Raw genomic sequence first — 27,411 nt, forward strand, 5'->3', positions numbered from 1 at the left:
AAACTGCCTTACATGAATTGGATTTATTATACACCAGACAGAAAGAAATTCAAGCACTTCAGGCTGCATTCAGTGTTGAGATTTGAGTAGGGGGGTGTTGTGTGCAATCTGTGCGAGATAAACTGCTTGGGAAATTAAACTTTGGAACAACCCCCCCCCACCCCCCCACCCGTGGCATTTTTTTGCTGTCAGGCTCATGTGATTGCCTGCCTTTAGAGTGTGGGTGAACTCTGTGAACCCTGACATTGCAACTCTGCTCAGTGTCACAGCCTCAGTATGTCGAGCTCATAACAAAATAAACCTCCCACCGGAAACAACTTCGCTTTGAAGTTCAGGAGCTTGCTCCAGTCTTGGTTTTAAAAGAGCAGTATCATATATCAAATGCACTGAAAAGTTATTTCAAGCTACTTTCCTATGATAAAGCACTATGATTTGGCCACTGCTGTAAGTGCAGATGTATTCATTGCATTCCAGGCTTTGCCAGCGCTTCATTTTATTTATGGCTTGCTCCATTCTGCTTTATTTTTAATAACTGTTGGTAAAATCTGTCACATTGCTCCATGCTAAAGACTTCAACACAGTGGTAAATTTAATTTAAAACTTTTCACAATGATATATGTGCTAGATTGGATGGCACAGTGTGAGGAATTTCAGAAAGAATTTGAGATGGGACTTGTGAATTGTTTTTGATGATACGGTTTATTTTTCTTATGTTTTACATGAGCAAGAAGGGTGAGTTTGACTCACATCATTATAGTATAGTTCAGAAGGTTCTAAAATCCTTAGTTATAAAACTTTCTAAAGATTTATTAATTAATAAAACATTGCTAACAAGGATATTTATGTTTTTTAAAATATTTTGTCTTATAGACTTATACTACAGCATAAGATTTCTTAATTAATCATATGACACACAAACTTAGAGTACTACATTCTAAACTCCTTGTTTACCTCTATGACTACTTTTATTTTGTATCTTAAACTTTAAAACTCTAAACTTTCTTGTACTTAACGTGTCTCTGCTTTAAACTATAAATCCACATTCTCACTTCCAGCACTTAAGTTTAGAAGCCTTTTCCAAAGTCTCAAATCAAATCCTGTGTTTAATTCTAAGCTTTAGCTTACAAGCCCAAAGTTCTGAGAGTTCCTTGCATTTCAGATTCCAACAGCACAGCAGAGAACTCGGGGGTTAGCAGAAAGGCAGGTTCACCAACGTGGATTAGCTACCCTTTGTCAGAAATAATTTTCTCCTGACGAAATCAGAAAGTAAAAGCAGTGAATGGCAAAGCTCAGCTGCAAGTCCAGCGTTTTTCTACATCAGCTGGCACTGGATGCACTGACAGAGCTCCACTTGCAATGGCCCCATTTGGTGGGATGCTTGACTGTAAGCACAGTTGCTGTTTGTAGTCTGCACGTGGCTTCTTGTGGTTCCCCATTTCCCTTGAAATCCTTTCTGTCTTCCTGTGGTGATAGTGAAAATGTGGCTAAAGTGCGTTGTCTTGAAATAATTATAATTGTACACACCTCTGCTTAGGTTCTGAAGGCTACTCTAAAGGTAGTAAAGGACCCTAGTATGAGAAACAAATTTGGTCATACCATTATGAAGTAACAGTAATGAAGTAAACACCTGCTTAACTTGCTTGGTGGGAACCTATGTTTCTAATTTTTATCTCTTTCTTGAAGAGGGTAAGATCATGCTGTCTCAGTGATCTACAGCTTTGCAAGGCTGTTATGGCTGTCATGTAATCAAATGACCTGTAATTTCTTACCATTGCTGATCCTAGTACAGAGATTTTATCTGGAGCCCTTGCAATTTCTGTTCTTCCCAGGACATTAACACCTTTGCACTTTTAGCCTAGTGGAAATAGCGAATTCACTTGCTCAATAATGGGCTATAAAAATGTGAGCGTAGCACCTGCACTGCAAACCTTTGGTCGAGCTTCTACTGTGATTTATGCTGTTGTTGTAAGATCTGTGGAAGTGCCCCCAGATGAGGATACTCAGCCTTGAGAGGAGGGCAGTGAGGGCCCCACAGGACCCTTTCCCACCCTTGATAAGCACTCTGCTCTCAGCTCCACGAGTGGGATGGATAAAAGGGCACCTTGTAAGAGCTTTAGCCCTCAGTGCATGGGGCTGGGATTTCCTTATTCTGCCTTCCCTGGCTGGGTCTGCAGTGGCTGCCAGGATTGTGTCCAGGCACATTCTTTCCACTGCCAGAGGTGTTTACTGCACTATCAGCTGTGACTGGGCAAACAGAGCCCTCAGCAAGGGGCTGGCAACAAACAGGGACACAGGAATCATCTCCAGTGGCCTGACCACATACATGTCCCTGGGTCTGTATTCAATTTTTTTTTTTTTAATTAACAACTGAATATTGAATTCAGGAGCCTGAAATATTTTTTAAAGCCTTTCAGTTCAGCTTAACTTCAGTTCAGAGGAGTCCTTCAGTGCAGCCAGTCACCTGCCAGCCTGCTGTGCTGGTTTTTCTTGCTCAGCTCTAGTTTGGAGACTAGAGCTCCAAATCATCCACATTTGAAGGATATGGAAGGATCTCCAAAAGGGAAGAGGGCAGTGAGGGGCCAAGGAACTTCCCTGAGCCCTGAGTATTGACTTCAACTACACAAGTAGTTGGAAAAGCAGAGGAATTAGCCCAAAGAAATTTTCAGAGGTGCCCGGCAGGGGAAGAGACAGCACTGATCAGAGAGAGAGATGACTGGCTTGGAGAGCAGGACAAAGCAACTGGAAAACAGGAAACAGCATTAGGAAATGCTCCCCGTGCAAGAACAAACAAATATTTGTACAGGGGAATCTGCAGGTGGCACTGCTTTCCTCCCACACTGTGTAGGGTTGCCAAAGTGGTGGGCTCCCTCTGAGTAAGGCACAGTTAATGTATGCATTGTGGATGTCAGTGTCTGAATGATCCCCACAAACCTTGAAAAATAGATAAATTTCACAATCTTGAATTTTTGGCTATCTGTCTGGGCATAATATGAACAAGAAGCTGAAAGTTCATTGGAGTGGAGCTGGTAAGACTTTCCTGGGGATGTCTCTACAGCCATTTCTTTTCTTAGCTGAGGAGCTCCAGGGTCTGCAGCAGCTTCAGGAAGTAAAACACACACTTGGAGGACACAGGGAGGACAATTTTATTTTGAGTGGGTGATTGCAATGGATGGAGAAGCATCTTGCTGATTTTGGAGATAACACAGTCCTCAGGATGACCACTTAGGTGTAGGGGTTATATTTGTCACGAGTTCATTGAAATATTACCCTGGGACCAGTGAAAGAAGGCATGAAAATTTCTTATTTATTGCTGAGCTTTATAAGCTTTAATGGAGAGCCCTCTAAGTAGAATCACTGAGTGGGACTTAGTTGTGAACACTGAAAATTGTTTCTATTTAAAACAGACACGATGTGATGCAGACCTGAGAGATAGGAGGAGAATTCAGAAAATCTCTCTCCCCCGTCATGTGTGTAGCTTTAAGTTTATTCTCCTGCATCTCCAAGTGGAGGCTTAATACCTATAAAATTATGGAAGGATGGTTTTGTTGTTTATGCATTTTATGAAGTCAATAAATAAACCTTAAGCAGAAGTGATTAAACCTGAAATGGCAGCAGGGAATAGCTGTATCTCTTCTCCATCCTCTGATTCATTCCTAAGCCAGGATTTACGACTAACTCAATTAAATACACACTTTCTGCATAATTGCCCATGTGCTAGCAGAAAGTAGTCAGTTGTCAGGGATTTTGTTCATTTCTGGGTTGGCTGCCTGAGAACATAAGGAATTGGGAAGAAACTGTGGAATTACCCATAAATTTTCTTAATTGAATTGAGCATAAGCTTTCAAGCTTAAGATGTGAGCAAGGAAAACTTTCCAGTTTCCAGGCAGAGCTGTCTCCTCGCAGTTATTTACACAGTGCTGCTTTGACTTGCTGTTAAAAAATTACACTGGGGCAGAGATTAGGAATTCAAAGAGCAGTTTTGTAAGGAAAAGGCCTCGGTTTCATTCAGTAAGAGATGTGTTAAAGGAGGGAGAGAAGGGGGGCAATGAGCAGGGCAAAGAAAAAGGCAGGCACTAACTATTATTTCAGGCAGGTTTGAATATTCAGTCAGGGAAACCCTTGACCCAGCAGAGCCTTTAGAATGTACTTTTTTACAACACTTTAGTGAGACAAGTGGGAGCACATGGCCCTAGATGCCTCCTCCCTCCATCCTTCTCTCCTCATCATCACCCATCTTGTGTGGTTCTAATTTTTTTGAAGTATACTGTTGAGGGGATTGTGTTTCTGTCACAAAGCCACTGTAAAATTTCTAATCCCTTGTTAAAAGTGACTCACGAGCTCCTTTTTTTCAGGGTTTAAATGTGCCTCATGGAGGACACGTCCATCCTTGTAAAGTTTGTGTTAAAGCAGTGCTCTGCTGCCCTTTCCTGCATTTCGATGTGAATTGTTAACTGAGATGAGAAATAACTGAAGAGATCTCTGATAACAGGAAAATGTACTGTAATACAAAATGATGCCCTCTTCTTTTGCATGCACACATGTTCATAGTATTATTTTGGCTCATCAAAGGTAAGGTAACTTACATTATTGACTTAAAATATTGGTGTTTTTCATGAAAATGCAGCAAATTGTTCTGTGCCAAATGGCATGTAATATTTAGGAGCAATATTATGCCTTCTATTAAATATAATTTAAAATCAGTACCTGCAGCTTATAATATTTATCCCCATAGGATCTGGACATCTGTCCTAGGGTGATTTCATGATGTTAAATTGTATTTTTGTTTATTTAGTCTAAAATAAGTTTTGTACTTTTATGACTAATTTTAAGTATAAAGGAAGGGAAAAAAAGAAAGAAGCGTAGAGTTTGTTGTACATCTTTTGTACATTGTCTTTGGTCTTTTCTCTCTTGCCATCATGAAACGCTGGTGTGAGGTTTTATTTAAACTAGCACAGAATTTCTATCAGCGTGTTCCAGATTAGTGTGCAAGAAGTGTAGCCAAAGCAGCCAAAGGAGGGGCGTGCAGGGTGGAGCACCCTGCAGTGCTGGAGGTTTTGTGCCTCTCCCTGCAGCGTATCCTGAGAAATCCATTCCTCACGTTCCAACTTCCAGCACCTGACAGTGACCGGGCAGAGTGAGAGAGGAGGATGCAGTGCTCCTTGTGTGATGCTTGGCAGCACTCTCTGAACCCTGGCTGCCAGGGCTGCTCAGCAGGGTAAAACAGAGGCAAGGGGGTGAATTTTGCTGCACTGCTGGTGCAGAATTCCCGGCTCTGGGCTGAGGTTTTTCAGTAGCACCAGCCTGAAGCGCACACGCACCGTGGAACTCTGCATTCCTCCCCCTCCCGCCCAAGGCTTTTGCTTTTTTGGGGGAGGTGGTGGTTGTTTTTCTGTGCCTGCTGACGTCAACAAAATTGCCAGATGGCATTTCAATGCTTTGCAAAGAGACAGGAGCCTTTTATTACCGGGGTCACGTGGATCCCATTCATTTGCATTCCCAGAAGTGGTCTAAAGCTTTTGCTCACTCCATAGGCAAAGAGTGCTCTGCACCTTCCAGGGACCCAGAGAGCCTTCTGTGGGATATTGCTGCCTTGTGAATCCTTTAAGGGATGCAGAGATAAAGGCTTCACTTCATGTTCATTTGGCTAATGTGGAAATACTGAAAGTCTCTAGACGGTTGTGCTTTGCAGAGGTTTTGTGGGTTTCTTTTTAAACAACAAAAGAATACTTCTGTGAATTTAGGGTAATAAACAGACTTAGAGTTTAGCTCTGTAACAGGGTTACTTACAGCCTCTCAGGCCCAGGTGACTCAGCAGCTTGTGGAACAAACATGCAAGTCCAACAGTGTGATAAATACCAGCGGAGAAGAGGAGCTGTCAGGGTTTAGATTTTGAAGGTTTCAGGATCTATCACTAGAGCTGGGCTGTGATGTGATCGATGCATTGAAATGGAACAGAGTCCCTTTATACCCCCAAACAGATGACTGGCAGCTCAGTACCAGATGCACAAGATTAAACCAATTTACTTTGCTGTGCCTGAGCCATCTCCACAGCAGCTGGGCAGGGGACATGGCAGAGTTTGAAGGCCAGAACAATCTCTTACTGACGTAGTGACTCCAATATCAGCCCCTGTCTGGCAGCTAACCCAGAAGAGAGGGAGCTTTTGATTGAATTTTCAGTGGACCTTGGAGAAGTGAACCTGGAGAAACCTGCAAGGCTCACAGGAGAACATGTGGATATTGGAGAATGGAAAGCCACGCTTAATTTTGGGTAGCGTAAAGACTTCTGCTTCTTGCAGATTAATTGATCTTTGGAGTAGCTTCTCAGGTTAAATGTATTTCTGTCTAAGAAGGAAAGGTCTGAGTATCTTTTATTTGAAGCAAATGCAAACTACCTTTTTTGGAGCACATGGACTCTGTGGTGTTGCAGAAAGGAGGCTAAGTGATCTGGTTTTGACATCTGCATCACAATTTGAAACTGAAACTCCCCTACACCTATCTGAGATTACCATAGGCTCCAGAATGATCAGTGATCTGAGCTCACAAACCAGGTTTTAATATATTACTCTTTTATTTTTTACCAGTTTCAGCTTTCAGATGTGCCCCTGTGGTGCCTCCTTGCCCAGAGTACACTGCAGTGACAAAGGCGTGTAAATTCCCAAGGACCATGTGGTGTCTGGAATAAAAAAAAAAAAATAATGGGCAACACAACCCTATGATCTTTCCAAGTGTGAACATTTCATTCCTTAACAAAGTGCTATTGAAAGGCACTTTGAAATGCAGCATCACAAACTCCCCTTTGCTGCTTGATAAGCCATGTGTTAATATTGCTTACCCTTGTCTTACCAAATTCCCCGCTGTATGACATGCACTAAGGTCTGGTGATTTATCATGCTATTCTGTGTACGTTAAGCATTGCTGCAATTCACGTGGTGTTAAGTGGTCACAGAAGAACACACAAATAGAATTATTGGACTCTCCAAATTTGGTGCCATTATATCCTTGACTAGGAAGTGGAGAAATAATTTTAAACTGGCTCAGAGCAGACTGGGGGATGTTGCAGAGTCTGAAGAGTAATGACCAACTTGACCCCGCTTTCATAACTCCATTCTTCAACTGGGGGAAGAAAATGCAGAGTTTCTTTAGGGCTGGCATCTCAGGGAAAGTCATTGCTCATGCTGTGCTCCCATACCTAATTTAATTTCACCGGGGAGCAGCGATCGGCGTTCACGTCGTGATTCACAGACCATGGAGCAGGAAACAGCCTGTCAACTTCTAGGGAGCTGGAAGGGGGGAGAGTTGCTCAGAGAAAAACAAAAAATCTGTTTTGTGAGGGAATTCAGCTCATAAGCACAGCAGGCAAACTTCAGCTCTGCTGTTGACTCCTGGTGAAGTCAGAGGAGTCACTCTGCAAGATTAATTTGCTCCTCAGTTTTTCAATTTGTAAGGTCTTGAGTGCAAAGGAGTCCTGTGGTGGATTAAACACAAGGCAAACAAGCAAAAAAGAAATATCACTCTTTCTCATCAAGAACCAGAGGCTTTTGAGAGTTCAATTTGAACGTGCCCCTTCCATCCCAAATGAGCTGTTTTCCACAGCCTGACATCAGCTTCTACCCAGCTGAGGACATGCAAATGTGAATACTTTGCATCTTTTTGTAATTCACATCAATAACTTAAAGAAAGCATGTTTACACTAACATGCACATGGAAACATTGCTTTTTGTGTGTATGTGCCTTGATGTTTCTTTATTAGCGTTTTAATGTGCTTTCATTTTCTATCTTCCATTATTATTTGTACCTGGATACTCTCAACAGCTCTTTTTGGGGGGAAAAAAAGTGCAATAAACTTCAATCAAATTTAGAAAATACTTTCACAATTGCAGGTAGAGTTTATCACCTTCAGTAGCTCTGATAACAGAAACAGAATATGGGGAGAAGAGAGAGGCGTGTATATGTTAACCTTACGTGTTGGAGTTATCTCTCTGAAAGAAATTCTGCTTTCTTAATACAGTTGTCAAGCACTGCATGTATTGCCGGGGAGTTTTGTGTTCCTAGAGAAACTTTTGTAGTCCTTCTGCTATGGAATATTTTAGTATGAGAGTCAGTTCAAAATGTTATGAGGCTCCCTCCACCTCCCACAGATGCAGTAATTTCTTTGTGATTTGCAAGGTCGTTGGAAAGAATGTGAAAACAGCGAGAGATAACTGGGCTAATATATTAAAAAAAAACATGGATTAAGATCTTTTTCCTCCCAAATCGAGGATGGCATTTCGTGGGCACAGCAGAGCTACAGCCCTGATTTGAAGGAGGAGTAGTGCCATCTGGTGATCCCCGGGAAAGGCTCTTCTGCACCTAAAGCTGCAGGATCATAAAGAGTGATCCCAATGTGAAAAGTTCTGCTCAGTTGTACCATGGCTGTTACCTCACACCCCCTCCTGAGGCACTGACTCACTTGGAGTGGTCACCTGGCACAAGGTGGCCTGGGTGGCGTGCTCATTTATGGAAGTATTGGTGCTCTAGCCTGGAGTAGCTGTTCAGACTAGGTCTTCTGTAATGTTCTCGCTCCCATCCCCTTCTCCCGGTCTGATTTTCACTGCTGCAGCTGGATGCCCTCACATCTGTGCTGCCTGACCGTCTCCTGCCCTTCCACCTCTCTGCTGTGCCCCTGACACTGGTGGGCAGGCAGAAACCCTCAGAGAGAGGAGGGACATTTTGGGCTCCCTTGGTCCATCCCCTGGGAGCTCCCAGGGTGCCTGGCTCGGTTCCTGAGCGAGGCTGAGGCTGGGTTCCAGCACAAGACCTGCTCTCTGATCTCCTCCCTCCTTCTGTCCTGTCAGTAACGAGGGGCTGGGTGCAGATCATCACCAGAGCTGCTGCTGCCCGGGGGGAAGCAGAGTTCAGCCCGCTGCTCTGGAGCCACGTGGGCTTTTCCGTGGCTGTCAGCTTGGTGCAGGGAGAAAAGGTTGTCTTGTGTTAAAGGTGGGTTCATAAATTGCTTATACAGAGCTAAATGGACCTCATTCTACAAGCAGAAATTGTTACTGTGTGTGGTTAGAAGCCTGCCCACGGACAGGTTTTGTTTAAAATAATTTATTTTGTGCACTGGGTGGAACGTCCTTTGGCTGGTTTGCATTTAGGCTGGTCACATAAGCAAGCCCTTAAAGCAGGCCCTATATTTTATATAGGGTCAGAACATGGTTTTATCTTGTTTGACTGGTTTCAAAGTATACCCAAACCCACACAAATCTGGTTTCAGAGTTGAGTGTGAAGTCCTGTTTGTAACTTGTCTGTTTGTTTGTAGGTGGCATGGGCCTATGGGGTTGTCTTTATACACGAAACATGAAACAGCCTTTAGAGACAGTTTTTGATTTGTATTTTCTTCTCTGTTTAAAAAAAACGGCCAACTAAATGTTAATTCATTTCCTTCCAATCAATTCCCCTTCCCTTATTTAAACTAATCCATTAACATATGTGTAAGGTAGAGTACTGTGTCTCTGTATAGAATTAGATAATTATGTAGTTAGTTTTGACTTAAAGACATGTTTATATTATGCCAGAAAAATGCCATCCTAATTGAAGGCATCTTTCCTAAAAAGCAGAACAAAGTGGGTCCTCATCACATTGCCTTCTTGTGCCACCTTGATTTTATTGACAGGAAATCAAACATGTTTCTTTGATCTGTCAGTGAAAAATAAAAGGGCATGTGGATAAAAGTGTTGTGCATAATTAATTTGGTTGGGTATTTCATTTTGCTGTAGTATCATACAGAATGTTTCAGCTTTACTCTCCACAGTAGTTGTAGCTTGCATTAAAAGAGGAAATGGATAGAAATAATTTTTTACTTAGATTAAGGGTAGTCTTCCGATTCCTGGAAAAATGCCAACCTGTTGCACAGTGAGCATTATTGATAGGCATTTTCTGCTCTGTGTTTGCTAGGAATGACAGTAATTAACAGAACAAATCATTTAAATGAAGCGATTCTTCTTTCTAGAGAAGGTTGTTTCCTAATGTTGTTGCCAAAAGTCTCTCAAATGCATTAGGAGAAGAAGGAGGGTGTACAGAGAGAATTGATCAGCAATTTACGTCTTTATTTTTTTTTACTCTAATGGGACAAATAGGATATCTGGGGCCACTTGTAACACTCAGATGGAAGCAGTCAGGAAGATCCTAGAGAATTAGGAAGACACAATCCATATGCTTCATCAGCTGATCACCCAGAGCACCGTATGGCAAACAATTCAGCATGTGGTCTGTTTCAATTTGTTAACAAATACGTTTACATAGAGCATTGTGATGAGAGATGCTGTGACTGCTCGCCAAGGTATGAAGTCAAGTGTTTTCTTGTGATTAAACTGGTCTTTTATCTTTGTTGTAATGAGCTTACCCCTCAAAGTTAAACTGATTTTGGGGAGAGATCTTTTGCTTCAATACCCTGCCTTAGGTCACCAGTGTTAACAAATCTGAATATTGAAGTCATCTTGGAGTCTAATCCAATATGGACCCCACTTAATTCAACCATGAGCCTCTGGTTCTACAGAAGTCTAATGCAGAAAAACAATGCAAATATGGGCACCAGGCTGTTCTTCACAAAGAGAAGGCATAACCTTTTTGGAAAAAAAAAAAAAAAAAAACAAAAACAACTGAGGAACTTTATTTCATCATTTTCAAACTAAAGATTTAAGTTTTGAGAAGTTGACAGGATTTCTTTTTCCTGTCTTTTAATAAAACTGTTCTAAAATCGCTGAAGCAAAGCCAAAATAAGCCCTTTCTGTCTCCAGAAATTCCAAAACCAATAATTTTTCTGTCGGTACAAAATGCTTTCTGTGTTTGTCTAAAGTTGTCAGTGCACTCTGAATCCTTGAGCCGCCTGGTTTGAGCTGCTGTTTCTCGTTTGTGAGGACACCACACTGTTCTCTGTGTTAGAGAGCTCTGTGGCAGAATCATGAGATTCTAAGTCTCATCAGCAAATAGCCCAACACTGTGTGCGCCAATTAACAGTTCTGAGCTAAAATGTCAAGTCTCTGTATTGATGCATCTTCCAAAGTCTTTGGTTTTTGATGGTAAAACATATCTGTGTGTTGACACTTCTTTTCTATAAACCATCTATTAATACCTGGCTTATAAAAAATAATATTAAATTCATAAAAATTTATAATATAAAATTATATATTTTATATTATATATTTATTTATATAAAAATTCAATTAAGGCTTTTAATTTCACTTTTTTTTCGAAAATTCAAGCTCCTTATAAAAATTCAAACAAGGCTTTTAACCTGTCTGCCAGGACCTATGCAGTGTACTACTCAGCAGTGGTAAGTGCTTCTATTGCACTTACTGGTGCATGGTCACTGATTTATTACTGCAGTAGATTCAGATGAACTACTGAAGTTCAGCTTCACAAGGGTATTTAACATTTAAAAAAGCCCCGTGTGCAACCCACAGTTGACTTTTTTTTTTTTTTCCTTAATATCCACATCCAAGCAGAAAACATAACTCACTGTGGAGATAGAAATCGTTGTCTAGTGTGGTTGCCAGCATAAGCACCAGTGTTTCATGGTCTGTGTCTGTTTTCTGGTCTCTATGGTTCTGTTGCCTTTTGTAAATGAGAAGCTGGTGCTGTTATATTTAGATGTGAGAGTTTGAATCCAAGCTTTCCAAAAAACACAGAAGTGTTTGGCCCTCATAAAGTAGTGCAGACCCTGAGCCAGAAAGTCAGAGTTCAGTATGGTGAGATATTAATGATGCAGAAGTACAGATTGGGTCTATCTCTAATTAGAATTGAGAAGCAGCCAGGCTGTCATAATTAGGAATATTACACGCATTTTACTTTTTTTCTAAAGTGCAAGTCAAGCACTGCTCACAACCTAAAACACACAAGTTGAAAGTAAGACTTTTCTTAGATTAAAACTGTGCACAAGACAAATCTGTCACCAGCCGCATGGAAGAAATTAGAGATTGCTGAACTGACTTAGAAAATCCTAGAGCCTTTAGCATCCAGTGTGTAGATTAAAGGCCAGAACAGAAGTGCTGAAAATGGCCATCTGATGCAGGCATTGACCTGTGGTTATCAGCTGTGTACCTTGTATCTCAGCAGGCAAATTTTATTTTTTTTTTTTTTCATTCGTGACAGCAAAGGCAAAATAAGCCCACAGTATAAACTAACCTTGTGTGTCTTTAAGTTGGTCCTTGCAGGTCAAGGATGAAGTAGGTTGAAAGCAGTCCTCAGGGCTTGCTGGTCTGTCAGTTTATATCTGTGGTGAGTGAAAAAAATGATTTTAATATCACAGAAGGCATGTAGAGGATTGTGTTTTATATTTCTTGTATATGAATTACTGGCTCTCTCTGTTCTGATCTTCTTGAAGAGTCTGCCAATAAATAATCCGGAGAGGTGGGGGATTTTCACATCTAGCATATGCTTAAATGTGACTTTTGCAGGTCGTGGCTTTAGATGTTAGTAGCTTGTACTTTAGAGAAATAATAGCTCTGCAGCAGCTCTGATGAAGGATTTGGGGGCTGCAAGTCCCTAGGGCTACAGCTGTGGTTTTTTTTTTTTTTTTTTTTGAATGAGTCATAAGAATCCAAAGCCAAGTGTTACAGAAAAATGATTAATTCTTTTCACAGAGGAGTTCATTAGTGACATAAAGTCATGAGAAAGAGGAGGAGGCATCTCTAACACTCAGTGGCTATTAACTGGTATTAGTGTGAGTGCTTAAAGTCAGGAGAATTGAAACAATGCAAACCACAAGGTCTGATGGAGAAGAAAAAAATGTTGAAATTGGACCAATTTATCTGCAGTGAGGCTCTCACTGGAGTTTGGTGTGCAGAGGATTTATCCTTTTCAAAAGGTGCAGAATATCACTGCCTGCTTTTGGCTTCAGGGAAAGCCTGTTCTTAAAAATGGACCACTAGATATCATTAGTGTCCATGGTCACTGGAGAATTTCACAGGATCCTTCTGCCCTGTTGCTGCAGCATATGGGAAACATGGCCCAAGATATACATCTGGCTCCTGCTGCCATTTCCAAATCCCTGTTGTAATTCCAGTAAGAACAGACTGAACATTAAAGGCTCTTTATCTACAGCTTCACTGATTATTACTTCCTAGTTTCCAATTTTTTTCTTATTCTGGTTTTCAACTCTCATTCTTAAAACCTTATGATGTTTTCTTTTTTTTTTTTCTTAGTTTATTCTCCTATGACAACTCCTTTTTAGTAATTGAAAATATATTTGACACCCTGTGTAGCAACTCTTCACTCCACCCCCTCCCCAGTCTTTTATCTTCATTTAGAGGCTGTGTTTATTTGCATTACATTTTTAATGATCTTTGATGATGCTCTTTCTAATACTGTTCAACAGTTCTTAGTGAACTGTTTTTACAGTTCATTTTTAATGATCTTTGATGATGCTCTTTCTAATACTGTTCAACAGTTCTTAGTGAAGGGCTGAGATGGATGTGAATCTCTAGCTGGGTTTATTTTCATACTTATTTCTGCAGTTGGCTGCTAATTGTGAGGCTGCTTCTCAGGTTGCATCCCAGAAGATGCATCCCTGAAGCACTTTGAAAGGGGGAAAACATGGCAGTACGTGGCTCCTTTGGCTTTGCTCTGGTGTAACTGAGACTGTCAGGTTGAAAATGTTGGGAGGATCAGTTAGTACACAGAAGGCAGGGCGGTGATCATTGCTTTCAATGGATCTTTTTTTAATTCATGCTGTGTATTTGGCTGCTCTGTTTTTAGTTCACCGTAGAACTAAAATAGCTTTCCATGCTAAGCAGGCAGGTTGGAGCTGTAAACTCAAACGGGTAAGATCACCAGGTGTTAATAGGTGGTTTATCCTCCCCTGTGTGTGCACCCAGCACCCCACTCCTGCTGGGTCCCAGCTTGTGTTGCTGCAGCTCAAGCTGAGGCTGAAGACAGTTGTCACTGTTTTCTCCATATGGACACAAACTATCAGCTTCAAGCTACCAATTTGTGACCATCTGATGTACAAATTGGAGAACAATAATGTACGACAATAATTGAGGACAGCCTCTGAAGCACAGAATTGTCTTCCTCGGTCTGTGTTACTCAAAGCAGATTTAAGTCCCATTTAAAATTTAATATTTCCCATCTGCTGTGCTTTAATTAAAAGCAATAATTTTTAAAGTTCCTAGTTTAGTTGGAGTGGCGTCTGCTTTTTAAGCAATCAGCCCTGACTGTGACTGACTCTGTGATCTGCTCTACATCATCAAGTCGTTCTTCGGGCTGGATAGTCGTGATGTTTTAATGCTTTTAGGCAGCCAAATAGCACGGAAAGTCCCTTGGAACTGGGTGACTGTGTCCCCAGGGCTCTGCTGAGAACATCAAATACCAGAGTCAGAGTTTCCACGAGGTTTGCAAGCTGTGACCGGCGGCTCTTAGCCAGGCAGCTCAGCCTGTGCTCTCGCCTCCTTCCAGGAGCTGCTTTCCCTGGATCCTCCTCGTGGCATGCCTTATGCAGGAGGTCATCCCAACTGGCTGTGTCTTCACTTGGACTGGGATTTCCCAAAGAGCCCGAGGCAGAGCACGTGTATGGCCGGTTGCAGCTTGCCCCTTGCCACGCTGTGCCACCCAGCACGCGCTCTGTCCCTCTTCCCTGGGCCTTCCAGGGCTTCCAGCTGTGCTCTACTGTGGCAGGAGGAAATGTGGAAAATTAAGTACCACTTTGTCAGTACCAGTGGAGTTAGTTCATGTGAGGTCCTCTCTGTCAGATATAAATGGCAGGGATTTAATTACGTTGCATTGGGTTGTGTCCAGTACTTGAATCCACACGGGTTCAGACTTTCCTACTCTGTAGGTCTTGAATCTGGACAACTCCTGTCCTCCCACTCCTTGAGATTATTTCTGCATCTGTCTTTTTATTGTTGCTTGGTTGCTAGCGACCACCAGGATATTTTCCTTTGGTGTGTGTAACAAATCTGGAAAAGCCTGCTAGGTGACCTGAAAGCAAGAACCCATAGCCTCCCTCGAAAGTTACAGGTGGCACCAAAACTGCAAAACAGCTCAAATGTGTTCTCTGCTTCTTGAATGTGATCCTTTGCCCTTTGGAGTGTTGTGCACAGTGCATGAGGACACACGTGCAGAGTGTGGGGGTGAGCACACTTAGGGCAGTTTCATGGTGGGTTTGTGATAACCCGTAGAGGTCACGCAGGGCTAGCTTTAGTTTCATTTTTCCCAAGGACTTCACAACCAAATCTGGACATACCAGGGCGGGGAAAGCAAAAGGCCTTACTGCACCTTCAGTGCCTGCTGCAGATTAAGTGGTATCAGTTTACAGAGTTTTTAGGATGGATAAAAGACTCCAACAGGCTCCTTGTAAATGTCTGAGCAATTTTTCTCAAACGCTGAAATAATTCACCCCAGACAAATACCTGGCAGTTTATGTTTCAGTCTGAGCTCCTTGGCTGACAAAGCTGTCACGAACTGAAAGATCCTGTAATGGAAGAAAGTTAGTCAGCTGTAACTATGAGCTTTGTGAGTGGTGTCACCTAAGGTGGAGATGCAAGATGTGGGGATTGCAGCTGCCTCCCCAGACAAAGCGTGCTACAGACAGTGATACATTCCACAGGTTTTATAAGAAGGTGGAAAGAAGTATTTCCTTCTCAAACCAGTGCCTCTTTCTTAAAGAATGGTGGTGTTGTCATCCTGGTTTTCTAAAGAAAGTAGTCATGCTCCTCTGGGGCAGTTTCAAAGAAATGTGGCAAATGGGAGGAAGAATTAAAGATTATTAAAGATTAAATTAAAGATTATTATCTTCCTAGGAATTTTATGTTAACCCGTGGTGGGGTACAGGAGGAAGGTCCCAATCAGCAGCCTTGCTTGGTAGCAGTAGAAGACTGGTGGTTTAATATACTGTGAGATTACAGAGCCAGCCCTGCATGAGGCTGCTCAATCCATGCACAGCCAGCCCCAGGCTGGGCTGCCTGCTGCTGACTCTGTGCCCTCGGGGCTGTTCCTGAGGAAAGGGGCCATTGCAAAAAGTCTGACTCTTTAGTGAGACCCATTTCATCAGATCCTGCCTTTGCAGAGCTACTTTGAAACGCTTCTCTGGCTGCTCTGTGATCCTTGGACTCTGGCATCCTCCTGGCATTACAGACACACTTCCTGTGGCAGGCATGACACCTTCTGCCCTGCGGATCAGAGTTCAAGGTAATTGTTTTCAGGTAGCTCTGATTTGCTGTGCTGGAGCCATCCAGCATCTTGGAACCAAGATTAAAACTCAAATCCTTATGGCTCAAGCAAGATTTAGAGTTTCTCTCGTTGTAGGCTCATCTTTTGTGCCTCAGTGTCTGGTTTATGGCTGTGTGGCTCCGGGTGCTTTAAAGACTCAACAGCAAAGCCAGGGGCTACCTAGATGCCTTGGAAAGGTTTTCTTTGATCAATGTGATGAGACAACAGGAAGATACTATTTTCAGCCCTAGCAAAGAGTGTGCCTTGCAGAGCCTGTGGCTGGTTGACCTCCAGAGAGCAGTGGGAATGCTGTGCTTCATTAAGCTGGAGAAAAGATTCTCATAAACATCTTCTTTGCTCACCAGAGAAGAGAAAATCTGAAATCTTGTGCTAGTACAATATAAGAGAGAAATAAAAATAAAAACAGAAATAAAAATAAAAATACTCTGGTTCTAGAGCTTTAAATAGAGAAAAGTGAAATGTGAAAGAATTGCATGCACGCTTTTTTCCTTAGTCATTCAGTGGAAGGTGGAGTAGTTCAGTCCATGGCGCCTTTAAAATGATTCATTATTTCCATAGAAGCCAATTGATGTTTATCCTTCAAATTGCTCTGTGGACATTAAAATAATGGAGAATTATATTTGCTTTTAATTTTGTTTCCAGACAGCTTGGCCTGAACATTTATGATGTGACTTGGAAACCATATCAAATTGTGATTTATAGTTGCTCGTAATTGTGTGAAGATTGAAGATACGCTGGATGCCGCTTTCCTTTGCTTTTTTTTTCCTCCTCAACTCCCCCTTTCTTTTGCTTACAGAGTGTTCTTGAGTGTAACTTGGTGAAAGGCCAACATCTCTGCCTTCTTTTGCTTTTCCTTGTACAAGCCACAGCAAATGAAGATTTTATTTCTCCCTGACGTGAGGCTGTGTGAAATGAATTGTGGTTTGTATTTGATAATTGGTTTGGGCTTTTTTTTTTTTCCCTTTGTGTAAGTTTCGACTGGTTTTGTGTTGTCATGATAATCACCCCCTTTGTAGGGTGGAGAGAGTGGTGTTTTTTACTTAAGCTGGATGAGAATCATATGCAAAACATGAATGGGGAGGGGGAAGACTTTTCTTTGTGGTAAGGCATCTGTTAAGTGTATGGATGTCAAATCTGCTCCCCAGGTGAGCCAACACAAATAGTTCATACCTAAATTTATCTATCAGGTCTCATGGCTCAAGGAATTTATTATTCCTATTTTCCTAAATTCATTTTTCCTGCACAGTTTCATCTGCTTTTTCCTCCTACTGAGTAAAAAGCTATTCTTAGAGTTTTGTGCATAATATAATTTAACAGAAGAAAACAAAGGGAATTTTGTGGGCTGTAATAGAAAAGCCCAGTGAAGGTTATGCAAATTTTGAGAACTTTTCTAGTCATGTTGCAGACTCCAAAACAAATTATTCAAACCTAAAAATTCTAAATTAATATTAAAATTTTCCAGAATACTGTTTTAATATATGAATATAAGAGTGTTCCTTACAGTTGTTTCCTGCCCTGACAAAAATCATCTGTGTGATACTGGGACATGCTACTTTTGTGGTTTGGTCCTGCACATGCAGCAGTGTGTTTCAGGGCTTTTTTTTTTATTTTATTTTTTTGGTTGGTTGGTTTTTCTGTACATAAAAGAAAGCCTCAAAACATGCAGCAAGTGCATTTGGGCTCACTTAGGAATTCCAGATGGCACTGTGGCCTAAACCAGCTGTTTTTCAGCATTGTAAGGAATTATTTTTTCTTCTTATCTTAGTTAAAAATGAGCCTGTTTAGTTTTGCTTTTGTTCCCAGCCTGTTTGCTTTCTCATTCTCATGCCCCAGAGCATTTCAGTTTTAGTCACTGCATGACATTGCTGAAATCGGGGCTGGAATGAAGTCACAAAATGGACAGCAAGCCAGTCTTATCCAAAATTCATGGGAGGGAACAGCATTCACAATCATTGGAACAGATGAGCAAATGAACACTGACCATTGTGAAATTAAGTTCACCTTATCTTAGCTCCTTGTTGTTTTGTTTTGTTTTATCAAATTAGTTGTTTGTTAGTGTTTGCAAACGTTGTTCATGCCAGTATTCCCGAGGATCCGGCCTTGGAACTTCAATGAGTAAAGTGGTTTGGAAAAAATCCAAATCAGTTCATGCAGAGGCTGTGCACGTTAGTAGAAAACAACTTAAAAGACTGAGCATGGATTTTGTCTGCATTTTTACCCTGAAAGAAGACTCCCTGCATATATATCTCTGTGCATGTGTGTCTGTGTGCATATATACAATACATATGCATATATGTGATTACATTAATCTCAAATTTTCAGCAGTTTAATCTCTTGCTTTCACATCATCACAGTGATTTACACTAAATTGCAGGATTCCTTGCCCTTTAGGGAAACACATTATCATCTACTTTCTGAATAATGGTCTGCAAAGCATATACTGTTTTTTAGTAGAGATTCTGAAAAGTCAAATATTTTTAAATGTTCCCATGCGTTAAATTTGTAATAATTTTTAGAAAATAACAATTTAAATAGCTGTAATTTTACCTAGTCATCCTAGTCTGATCGTGCTCTAAATTGAGCCTGAGATAGATGAACCATGCCTACTTCTTGACTCACATAACTCATCACAGCCTGGCATTAGACTGGGACAAATCTGCTGGGTCTCAGAGTTAAGGCAGGGGTCACCAACCCACATGACAACGCAGGGAGCTGGAGGCCCTGTGGCAGGAATCCACCGTGGAGAAGGGCTCTCCCTCTCCCCACTTGGTACTAATCATGAAGAACAATGCTGGCTGCTTTGCAGAATAGCAGTACTGCTGTACAGAACCTCTGCTTATAGCCCGCTGAGTCAGACTTGTTTACTTCATAGAAGTATTAATCTCTGCCTCTGATTGGCGCTCAATTACTCCAGGCTCCAGGCTCAATAGAATTTCAAGCTGTAGATGACACAGTTTTGCTGAAAATATGAGGCTTCTATCGCATTTTGAGTCATGTATTCTGCCTCACTCCCCTTTGGTCCGTTTGCCATGGCTGAGGTTAAGATAGATAATTAATTACTCCCATCCCAAGCCTTGTCCTTTAATTTAAGAATTTTCTTTAGCATCTCCCAGAATCTTCTGCATGCACTCCTGAGATGTTAAGCAATGAAAGAGCCATTAAGTTAAATTCAGGCATTGATTTTTTTCAGTAGGATGAAATAGCACTCCAGTAGATTAAGCAGTTTCTGGTTTATGTTGTTTCATAGCATGGCAAAGAAATGTGGGAAGAGGCTGGTTTTCTGGCTGCAGGAGAGGATGGTGAGTGAGGAAGCCTATCTTCTTGTCCTGCAGCTTACCTCAGTCTGAGCAAGAAGCAGGACACGAGGAAGGGATCAGGGGAGTGAAACATCTCTTTGCCAAGGGCCTGATGTCCACGTTATGCAACTGGGAAGACAGAGGGAAGAGGTTTAGCTCTACTTGACTAATATATCACTTTCCTCAGAAATGCTTTTTTATTGCCTGTAAAGCCTTTTCTGAGAACGAAGCAGTGTCAAGTTGTGTTACTCTGTTTTTTGTGTTTTGAGGTCCATGAATGCTGTCACTGATGAGTCATTCCTGGCTGGGGCTTTAATCACTCTCCTTCTCCATCTGACCAATCCTCCATGCTCTTTGCTTGCCACTCCAAGTAACTTGTGCATTCTTTTCACAGACATAACTTCTCCATTTAACAAACTATGTATTTTAGCTTTTTCTAAGAAATACATGAAAGCAAATTAGTACAAAATCTGCTGCAGTGGTCTCTCTGGGAAACTGCACGCGCACCTGCTAAGCCCCAAACAGTAGCAGCAGGACTGAGCTTCTGTGTCAGAGACACAGCAAAGGGAAAATGGTCACTCTTGAAACAGCAATTCCATGCAGAATTTATGATGGGTTTCAGTGCACCAGCTAGTGAGGCTGAAATGTCACTTCTGCATTGGAATTCCATATGCCTTCTGCCTTTTTGAGGTGTTTTACTTCTGTGTGCATCCAAGTCTCACTATTCTTAACAGGAGTTTAAAGATCTTCAGACCTTTGCAATTGTACTACATAGCTGGCAATTCACAGACTTGACAACTTTAAGGTTTAAAAAAATCCATTTTTTACTCCACTTCAGTTTTGGTATAGCTGGCCAAAATGCAATTGCTTGGAGAAGAATGTTGTTGCTACCATACCAGAATACTATAATTCAGTTGCATGGAGATATTTAACAAATCTCAGTATATGCTTGGGATTCATTTAATTCATCTAGGCCTAAGCACTGACCATTAAGTTGTTCTAGATTAATTGTTCTGTAGTTCGCACTCAGGCAACTCTCAGGAGAGTCTCCTCCCATCCCAAGCCATGTCTCCAAAAAATTGTTTGTGCAAATAGGCCCTGGCTATTGACCATGTCTCCACAGGGAGCCTGAACAATTTATTCAGATGGGATGAGCTGCAGATGGTGAAAGCTGTGAAATCAGATATGATGGAATTCCAAAGGCTTTGCAGACCGATGATCGATCCATTCAGCGTTGTTCTCTGTATTTAAAGCATTGTTTCATGTTACTATTTTTCCACCTGCAGCCGCTTTAGCAGAAGCTGTGAGGAGCGTTCACCACAGCTTGAGGCAGTGCCCAGCAGGTTGCTCACTTCTGTTGTCTCACCTGTATCCTTCCTCTCTTCTTCAGTCTTCTGGCACCAGCATCACGGTGGACATCGCTGTCATGGGAGAAGCACACGGGCTCATCACAGACCTCCTGGCCGATCCTTCGCTGCCCCCCAACGTCTGCACCTCGCTGAGAACAGTCAGCAACCTGCTCAACACACAGCTGACCTTCCAGGCCATCCACAAGCCAAGGGTGAATCCCTTGGTGTCCTTCAGCGAGAACTACACCTGCTCCGACTCAGAGGAGTGTCCGGAGAAAGGAGAGAAGCTAGCAATTCCCAAGGTGAGTGCTGGAGCCTGCCTCTCCCTAAAGGGACCTCGTTGGGCTATCAGACACCACTGGGCTTTTTGTGTGAATTGCCATCTCTTCTTCCTTCCCTTAATCAGAAGGGTGAAACCTACAGAAGTCGATGAAAAAGTCTCTATTGGTGACCTTCAGGTGCTTTGGATCAAGCTGTTGTATACCCCACAAACTAACAAAAATATCACAGTCATTAGTATGACAAATACTGTGAGCTCATGGAAGTTGTCTTGAGAAGAAAAAGAAGACAAAACCATAAATAGATATATATAATACTGCCTTGAAAAATGGCTTTATGAATGCTCAGGGATCAGGCAGGAAATAACCAGTGTTAACCACCCACACTTTGCAAGTGAACAGCCAGAAGGAGCACATCAGTTTTGAAGTAGTTTCAATTGTAGGTTTGTTGCTAATTAGCTGTCCTGCACAGCTTACATTTCATTTCTGAAACTAAACCAGAATGCTTTTGTACTGCAGCCTCCCTTGTAAAATTAAATATAGGCAGAGTACATTACACAGGTGAATGCTTTTATGTTTTTACAGTTGAAATGGCACAGCCAGTCATTCATTCCAGCATTTCCAGGCATCTGAATTGCAATGCTCGTGATTCTTTTATTATAGTTTAGTGTGATGATAATTGCCACCCTATTTGCCTGTTTAGCAGCTGTATGTACGACATGGATGTTCACAGGTTTTTAAGGACATTTTCCAGTTTATTTTAGTGACCATATCTATAATGGCTGTACCCTAGGCTCTGAGGGGAAGAGTTAAGTGGAAGAGCACTGCTCTCACATGAGCACACACAGGGAACAGATCCTAGTTTGCTGTTGCATAATACCCTATGAGGAGAAGAGAAATGAAGGATGAAGAAATGAGTTAATGCTACAGAGAACTTATTTGATTGAAGAATTCATTCACCCAAATGCATTATGGTTAATAAAATAAATAGTTTGCGTGTCTTTATTTAAAGTGTCTAAAAGCAGATTTAGGACCTTCACCTTAACCATCTGACACTAAGCATTTTGTGTAAGGAGATAATGTGTTAACATATTTATCTGCAACTTTGAGCTTCAGAACCACAGATGTCTTCCATCTCATATTTCAAAACCCTCTGGCAAAGTCCAAGCTCTCCATTGCAGATATATTTATTTTAGTTCTTAACTATAAACACTTCACGAGAACTTCACAAGAGAAACAGCTTACAAAGTTATAGGATCTGCAACAGCAAATCTGGCTCCAAAAAAGATCCTTTATTATCTTTGCCTTCAAAAATTTGAAAAAAAACATGTGAATCCTGTTAATTGGAGAAATGGAAGAGTCAGGTGAAAGAAAAACTCAGGGTGGTCAAGAAAAATCTGCTGTAAACAGTGATGCTTCCTCTAAGCTTTTTGAGACATCATATCCCAGAGCATCAAAGTTTTATTTCAGTGTGTAATCTTTGGGGGTTGGGTAGATATGGCAGAAAGTTGGAGCTCCCCTGCCTTATTTTTCTTACAGCCTTTCTTGCCTTGAATCTCTGATTCTGAGGATTCATAACAGTTTAAATTGGAGTAGTTGAGGTTGAAAGTGCATCTGGAGATTGTCTAGTCCAGTCCTATCCCTCAGCTCATTGAGGAGAAAGTTTCTCTAGGCTCAGCCTAGATCAGGTTGCTCGGGAGGATGTCCAGATGGGTTTTGAGTATCTCCATGAATGTAGACTTCACAGCTTCTCCAGGCACCTTCCCTGTGTTCAGTCCTCCTCATAGTAAAAAAAATATTTTCCTGCATTTTAATTAAATTTCTTGTGCTTCAGTTCTTGCTCCACTGCCTCCTGTTCTGTCACTGGGCACCCCTAGAAAGAGCCTTCCCCTTTACACCCTCCCTTTAGCTGTTTGTGTACCCTGGTAAGATCTACCCTGAGACTTCTCTTCTTCAGACTGAGCAATTCCAGCTCCCTCAGCCTTTCCTTTTATGACAGATGATTCAGTCACCTTTATGGTCTTGCTAATTTAAGTACCCTTGGCCACATCAGGTGTTGAACATCTGTGGCTCTGGGGCTGTGGATATGTATACCTTCTTTTAAACTTGAGATAGGGAGGATTGTCCAGATTCTCCAAGCATTTAAAAGCACTGGCTGTGTTTGAAATGAATAATCCCTGGGAGAACCCAGATTTAAAGGTGTTGTCAGACAGAATGGAAGCAAATGGAAATGGTTTTATTTGTGTGTGTGTGTAGAGCTTTTGCAAGCCTGTACAAACTGTAGGGAACTGGTTTCTCCGCAGCGCTTACGGAGAAGTTTGCCTCCAGGACTGCTGAGAAGAGTGTCCTCAACCTGGACCACAACGACATCAGCCACAGGATTGCCCACTCTGGAGCCAGCTCCAGTGAGGAGGGACCGCAGTGCCAGCATCAAACCCCACGAATCTTCTTCATCCAGGTACAAATGGCCTCCTCTCACTTTTATGTGTCTCTTTGGGCAGATTTCTTTGGTTCTGTGTTCAAAATGCGTCCAAAAATGCTGGCTGTGAACTGTGTTAGAATTGCGTCTTCATGTTTCTCTAAATTGATTTGCCAAAGAAGCAGCATTTCCATTTCTTGTCAGATTATGCCAAAATTATTCATATTATTGGGTAGAAAAATAAATTTAAAAAAATCTATTTATGCTAATGAAGTGCAGAACTGGAGAATAAAATCAGAAGAAAGGCAAGATATCTGGTTAAAGTTTTCTTGATATGCAGGGATTGCCTATGTGGTTATTGCCCAGCCAAGAAAAACTGCAGCAATTAACCCAGCCATTTTTAAGAACACACCTAATGATGTGGTCCTATCATTAAACCAGTTCCTAAAGTACTTCTCCATCTCCCATTCTTCTCAGGGTCTGATCCCTGAGCTGGAATCATGAAGCACACAGTCCTCCCATGAAATGGAGAGAGAGAGCTGTGTCTGCTCAGCTGCTTATAGCCAGCAGCCAACTTCTTTGGGGGATTTGCAGAGGTTGTAAAAAAAGTTGTAATAGCTCCACATCATGTCACTACAACAGGATTTCCTCCTTTCTGGCTCCGTGGATACTTTCCTGTTCTAGTCAGAGCCTTCAAAGGAAGGTGGAGAGCAGCGAGTGGTGGTACCACCCTGTGAGAATAAAGTTCAGGTCCCCTCCCTACCTCAGCAAGGGCCATCATCTTGGATGATGGATCATCTTCATCTGGTGGATGAAGAAAGAGTGTGGAGACACCGGGGAAAGGAAGATCAGAACGAAAGCACTACATTCAAGAAGAGAATTCAGAGCTGTGAGATCAGAAGGCTCACCTGCTTTTATGAAATTCAAAATTTGGTGCTGGTAGTGGGGAAAAAGATAGGACCTTGGAAAGCCCAACATCACCAGTGTTGGATGTTGGATAGATTGGGGGAATGCAGCCCCAGAGAGCAGCTTTCTTCCAAGGCTGACCTTTCTTCAGGTACCTGAATCTGTCCCGTGGATGGGGCTGTCATACAGGGTGTGGAGGTGCTCAAGGCAGCCTGCAGAGTACCCTGAAAGTCTCATACAAGAAAAATACGTGGTTTGCCAAAGTTCCCTCTGTGAGAAGTCCCATCTGCCTCAGTAAAAGTAAATAGAAGGAAGCTGTAACCAAATGCAAAGGTTTTCACTCACAGACCTGTGGTTCCTGGGGTGCATTTGATTTATGCTGTTGATCCCACTCTCACGTAGAGTGTAAGTGTCCCAAGATGGGAATCAGAGGGAGAGGGAGAGCAATTAAATATTATTGTTGGTCCTTTCCTGTGGTTGTTATATAACTCTGCATGAGGAGCCAGCTAAGCAGGCTATCAATTCTTCTATGTTTAATGTCATAGCCAGTTGTGTAATTACAGGTCTGTCAAGCCTCCCAGCCTACTGTTTGCACTACTTCTCTCACAGCAGGAGAAACAATGTGTATTCCAGAAAGGGGGGGAAATGAATCCTATAAGTCTAGCTTTAAAAGTTTTGGCAGACCAAGAGAGATCTGCTTTCAAGGAGAAGAATTTTGAGCTGAAGAGAAAAAAACATATCTTGGGTTATCTGCTGCTTCCCCTGTACCAAATTCAATTGCTCCACTGGTCTCAGGGAAAGAAACATTTCATAAGTTGAACAGTAGGAGAGAGGTTGACACTGGAATTGCCCTGTGGCAGATTCTGTAGTTGCAAAACATGCAACTTATTCCTCACAATGTGGGACGTGACTTCTGGATTTCTGTAGTCACATATTTGCAAAAATCCCCCGTAACTGTCAGTTTGAGGTTAGTAATTCTGTGTTCTTCCAACCCCATGTCACTGAACTGGGCAAACATTATACTGGAAAAATAATAGAGCTCTCACATTCTTTCCCTCACCCAGTTTTATATTGCATGATTCTCCTGTAGGAACTCAAAGAATGTGGGTCAGAGATGTTTGGTTTGGTTCATTGGGGTTATTTTACTGTACAGTGGGCTAGTGTGTTACACTCTTCATGTCAATTAAAAAACAAAGCAAAACCATTAATTTTTTTTTTTTAATCTGTATTTTTTTCTTTGCCTCACTTCATCACAGATTTTAAGAATTTGGGCCCATGAAGACAAGCAGCAAGTATTTTTGTAGGTAGTACTTACTCTTCCAAAACAAGATGTTTGCAGATGTAACACAGCGTCACATGCTTTTTTCTTTCAGAATGCTTTTTATTTTTTCCTTCAAGTTTATTTTTTTCAAGCTCAGCTGGAGCTATGCTGCTTTAAAAGTCTGTCTTCAGCGTTGAGTGTCTCCTCATCACTTGAACGTGAGGCTGTGAGGAGAAATGTGGAGCCTGAGCTGCCTGGCAGACCCAGAGAGCTCACAGGCCTTGATAAGATCCAGTGCTGCATCCCTGCAAGAAGCTGACATTTGATGGGTGACATTCAGGAAAGTGATTTTAAATACAGTTTTCTGGCTGTGGAGAAGATTTTGGCCTCTTCTGGCATACACTTACCGCCCAAAGGCTAAAATCATAAACCCATGCTGCTGCAGGGGGCTGACGTGTTCCCCACACACAAGGACACGTGCACCCGGATTCCTTCAGCACCATTCTCTTGCACTGATGTCTCCAGGGTCTGAGAATGGCATTTTTGGGGGGATGCAGCAGGCATTTCACCTCGTTAGGACATAAAGGGGCACACCACTAACCACAGCCATGCAGGATGCTTCCAGTTCTCCCCAGCCTCCTGAGGAGCTCCTCCAGTGCCCCAGGGGTTGTTGTGTACCTGCTGTGGCACCAGCAGCAGAGGACTCTGGGTTTCCAGTTCTGCTGAGAATTTGTGTCACTTCTGGCTCTTTTAAGGAGCTGTTAAAAGAGAACATAAACTTTTAACTTATGTCGAGTCAACTTTGGAGCCTCTTTGTGCTGTCAGAACAATATAATGAAGGCATCTTTGTATTAAATAAAGCACATGGGTCTCAGCACTGAGGGAAATTTAGCTTTGGACTGTCTGCATGGTAAATATTTTTGCTGAAGGTGGTACTGAGTGCCTCACAAACACCACTTCAGCCAACCCATAGATGCTGTTTCCCTCACCAGGTTTTGAGCTATCTCAGTATCACGTACTTCTTGCTGCAGCTCCGAACTTGGTAAGGTCTGCCACTGAGGCTTTTTCCCATGCTGAATGTTGCTTGTTTGTGCTCTGGTTTGGCAGCTCTGACTCCTGGAACAGCTCCATTCTGATGACAATCACGAAGAGTAGGTCCTTCTCCACCTCCTACGCCGTGTCCTCTACCAACCACCTGAATGCCAAAAGGCAGAGCCGGCAAGGTGAGTGGGCACCCCGAGCTCCGTCAGCCTGGCCTAACTGTGGCAATAAATCACACAAACTCTGTTTTCTACATGGTGGAAAAAGCCCGTTCTTTACTCACATAACTCCCTGTTACACAGTTTTACAGACCTCGTGTGGGACTCCAATTGGTCAGCAGCTTTCTTGCCAATTACTTTATTGGTTCTTACGAGTTGTTATTCTGTATTGATTGGTCACTCAAACTCCCAGGGTGTTTGTGCAGGAAAAGTTGTTTGTGAGAGATAGTTTTCATTTTTCTATCTGATGGTTTAAAAACAGTTTGTACTGGGTTTTGTTTTTTTTTTTTACAGGTGCCAGTCGTTTTTCCACAATAGATTGTTATGCTAACAAACTGCTCACAGCAGGGTTGCTTTCACATGGGAACTTGAAAAATGCTAGCCTGACAAGGCCAGCCACTGATTCCAGGAGAGCAGGCTTGATTTTATGAAGCCTT

The 27,411-nt window shown here is 42.0% G+C and overlaps 1 protein-coding gene across 1 annotated transcript in view; it reads left to right on the plus strand.

Annotated features, from left to right (window-relative positions):
* Positions 1-27,411, plus strand: part of PDE3A (phosphodiesterase 3A) — a 222,608-nt gene that overhangs the window by 168,619 nt on the left and 26,578 nt on the right. Inside the window, exons 3-5 of the mRNA XM_053943940.1 lie at positions 20,893-21,153; positions 23,433-23,587; positions 26,823-26,938. Of these exons, the coding sequence (XP_053799915.1) occupies positions 20,893-21,153; positions 23,433-23,587; positions 26,823-26,938 (532 nt within the window). The remainder of the gene's footprint in view (positions 1-20,892; positions 21,154-23,432; positions 23,588-26,822; positions 26,939-27,411) is intronic.

Source organism: Vidua chalybeata, chromosome 5 (assembly GCF_026979565.1).
Source record: "Vidua chalybeata isolate OUT-0048 chromosome 5, bVidCha1 merged haplotype, whole genome shotgun sequence".
In the NCBI taxonomy this organism is placed as follows: domain Eukaryota; kingdom Metazoa; phylum Chordata; class Aves; order Passeriformes; family Viduidae; genus Vidua; species Vidua chalybeata.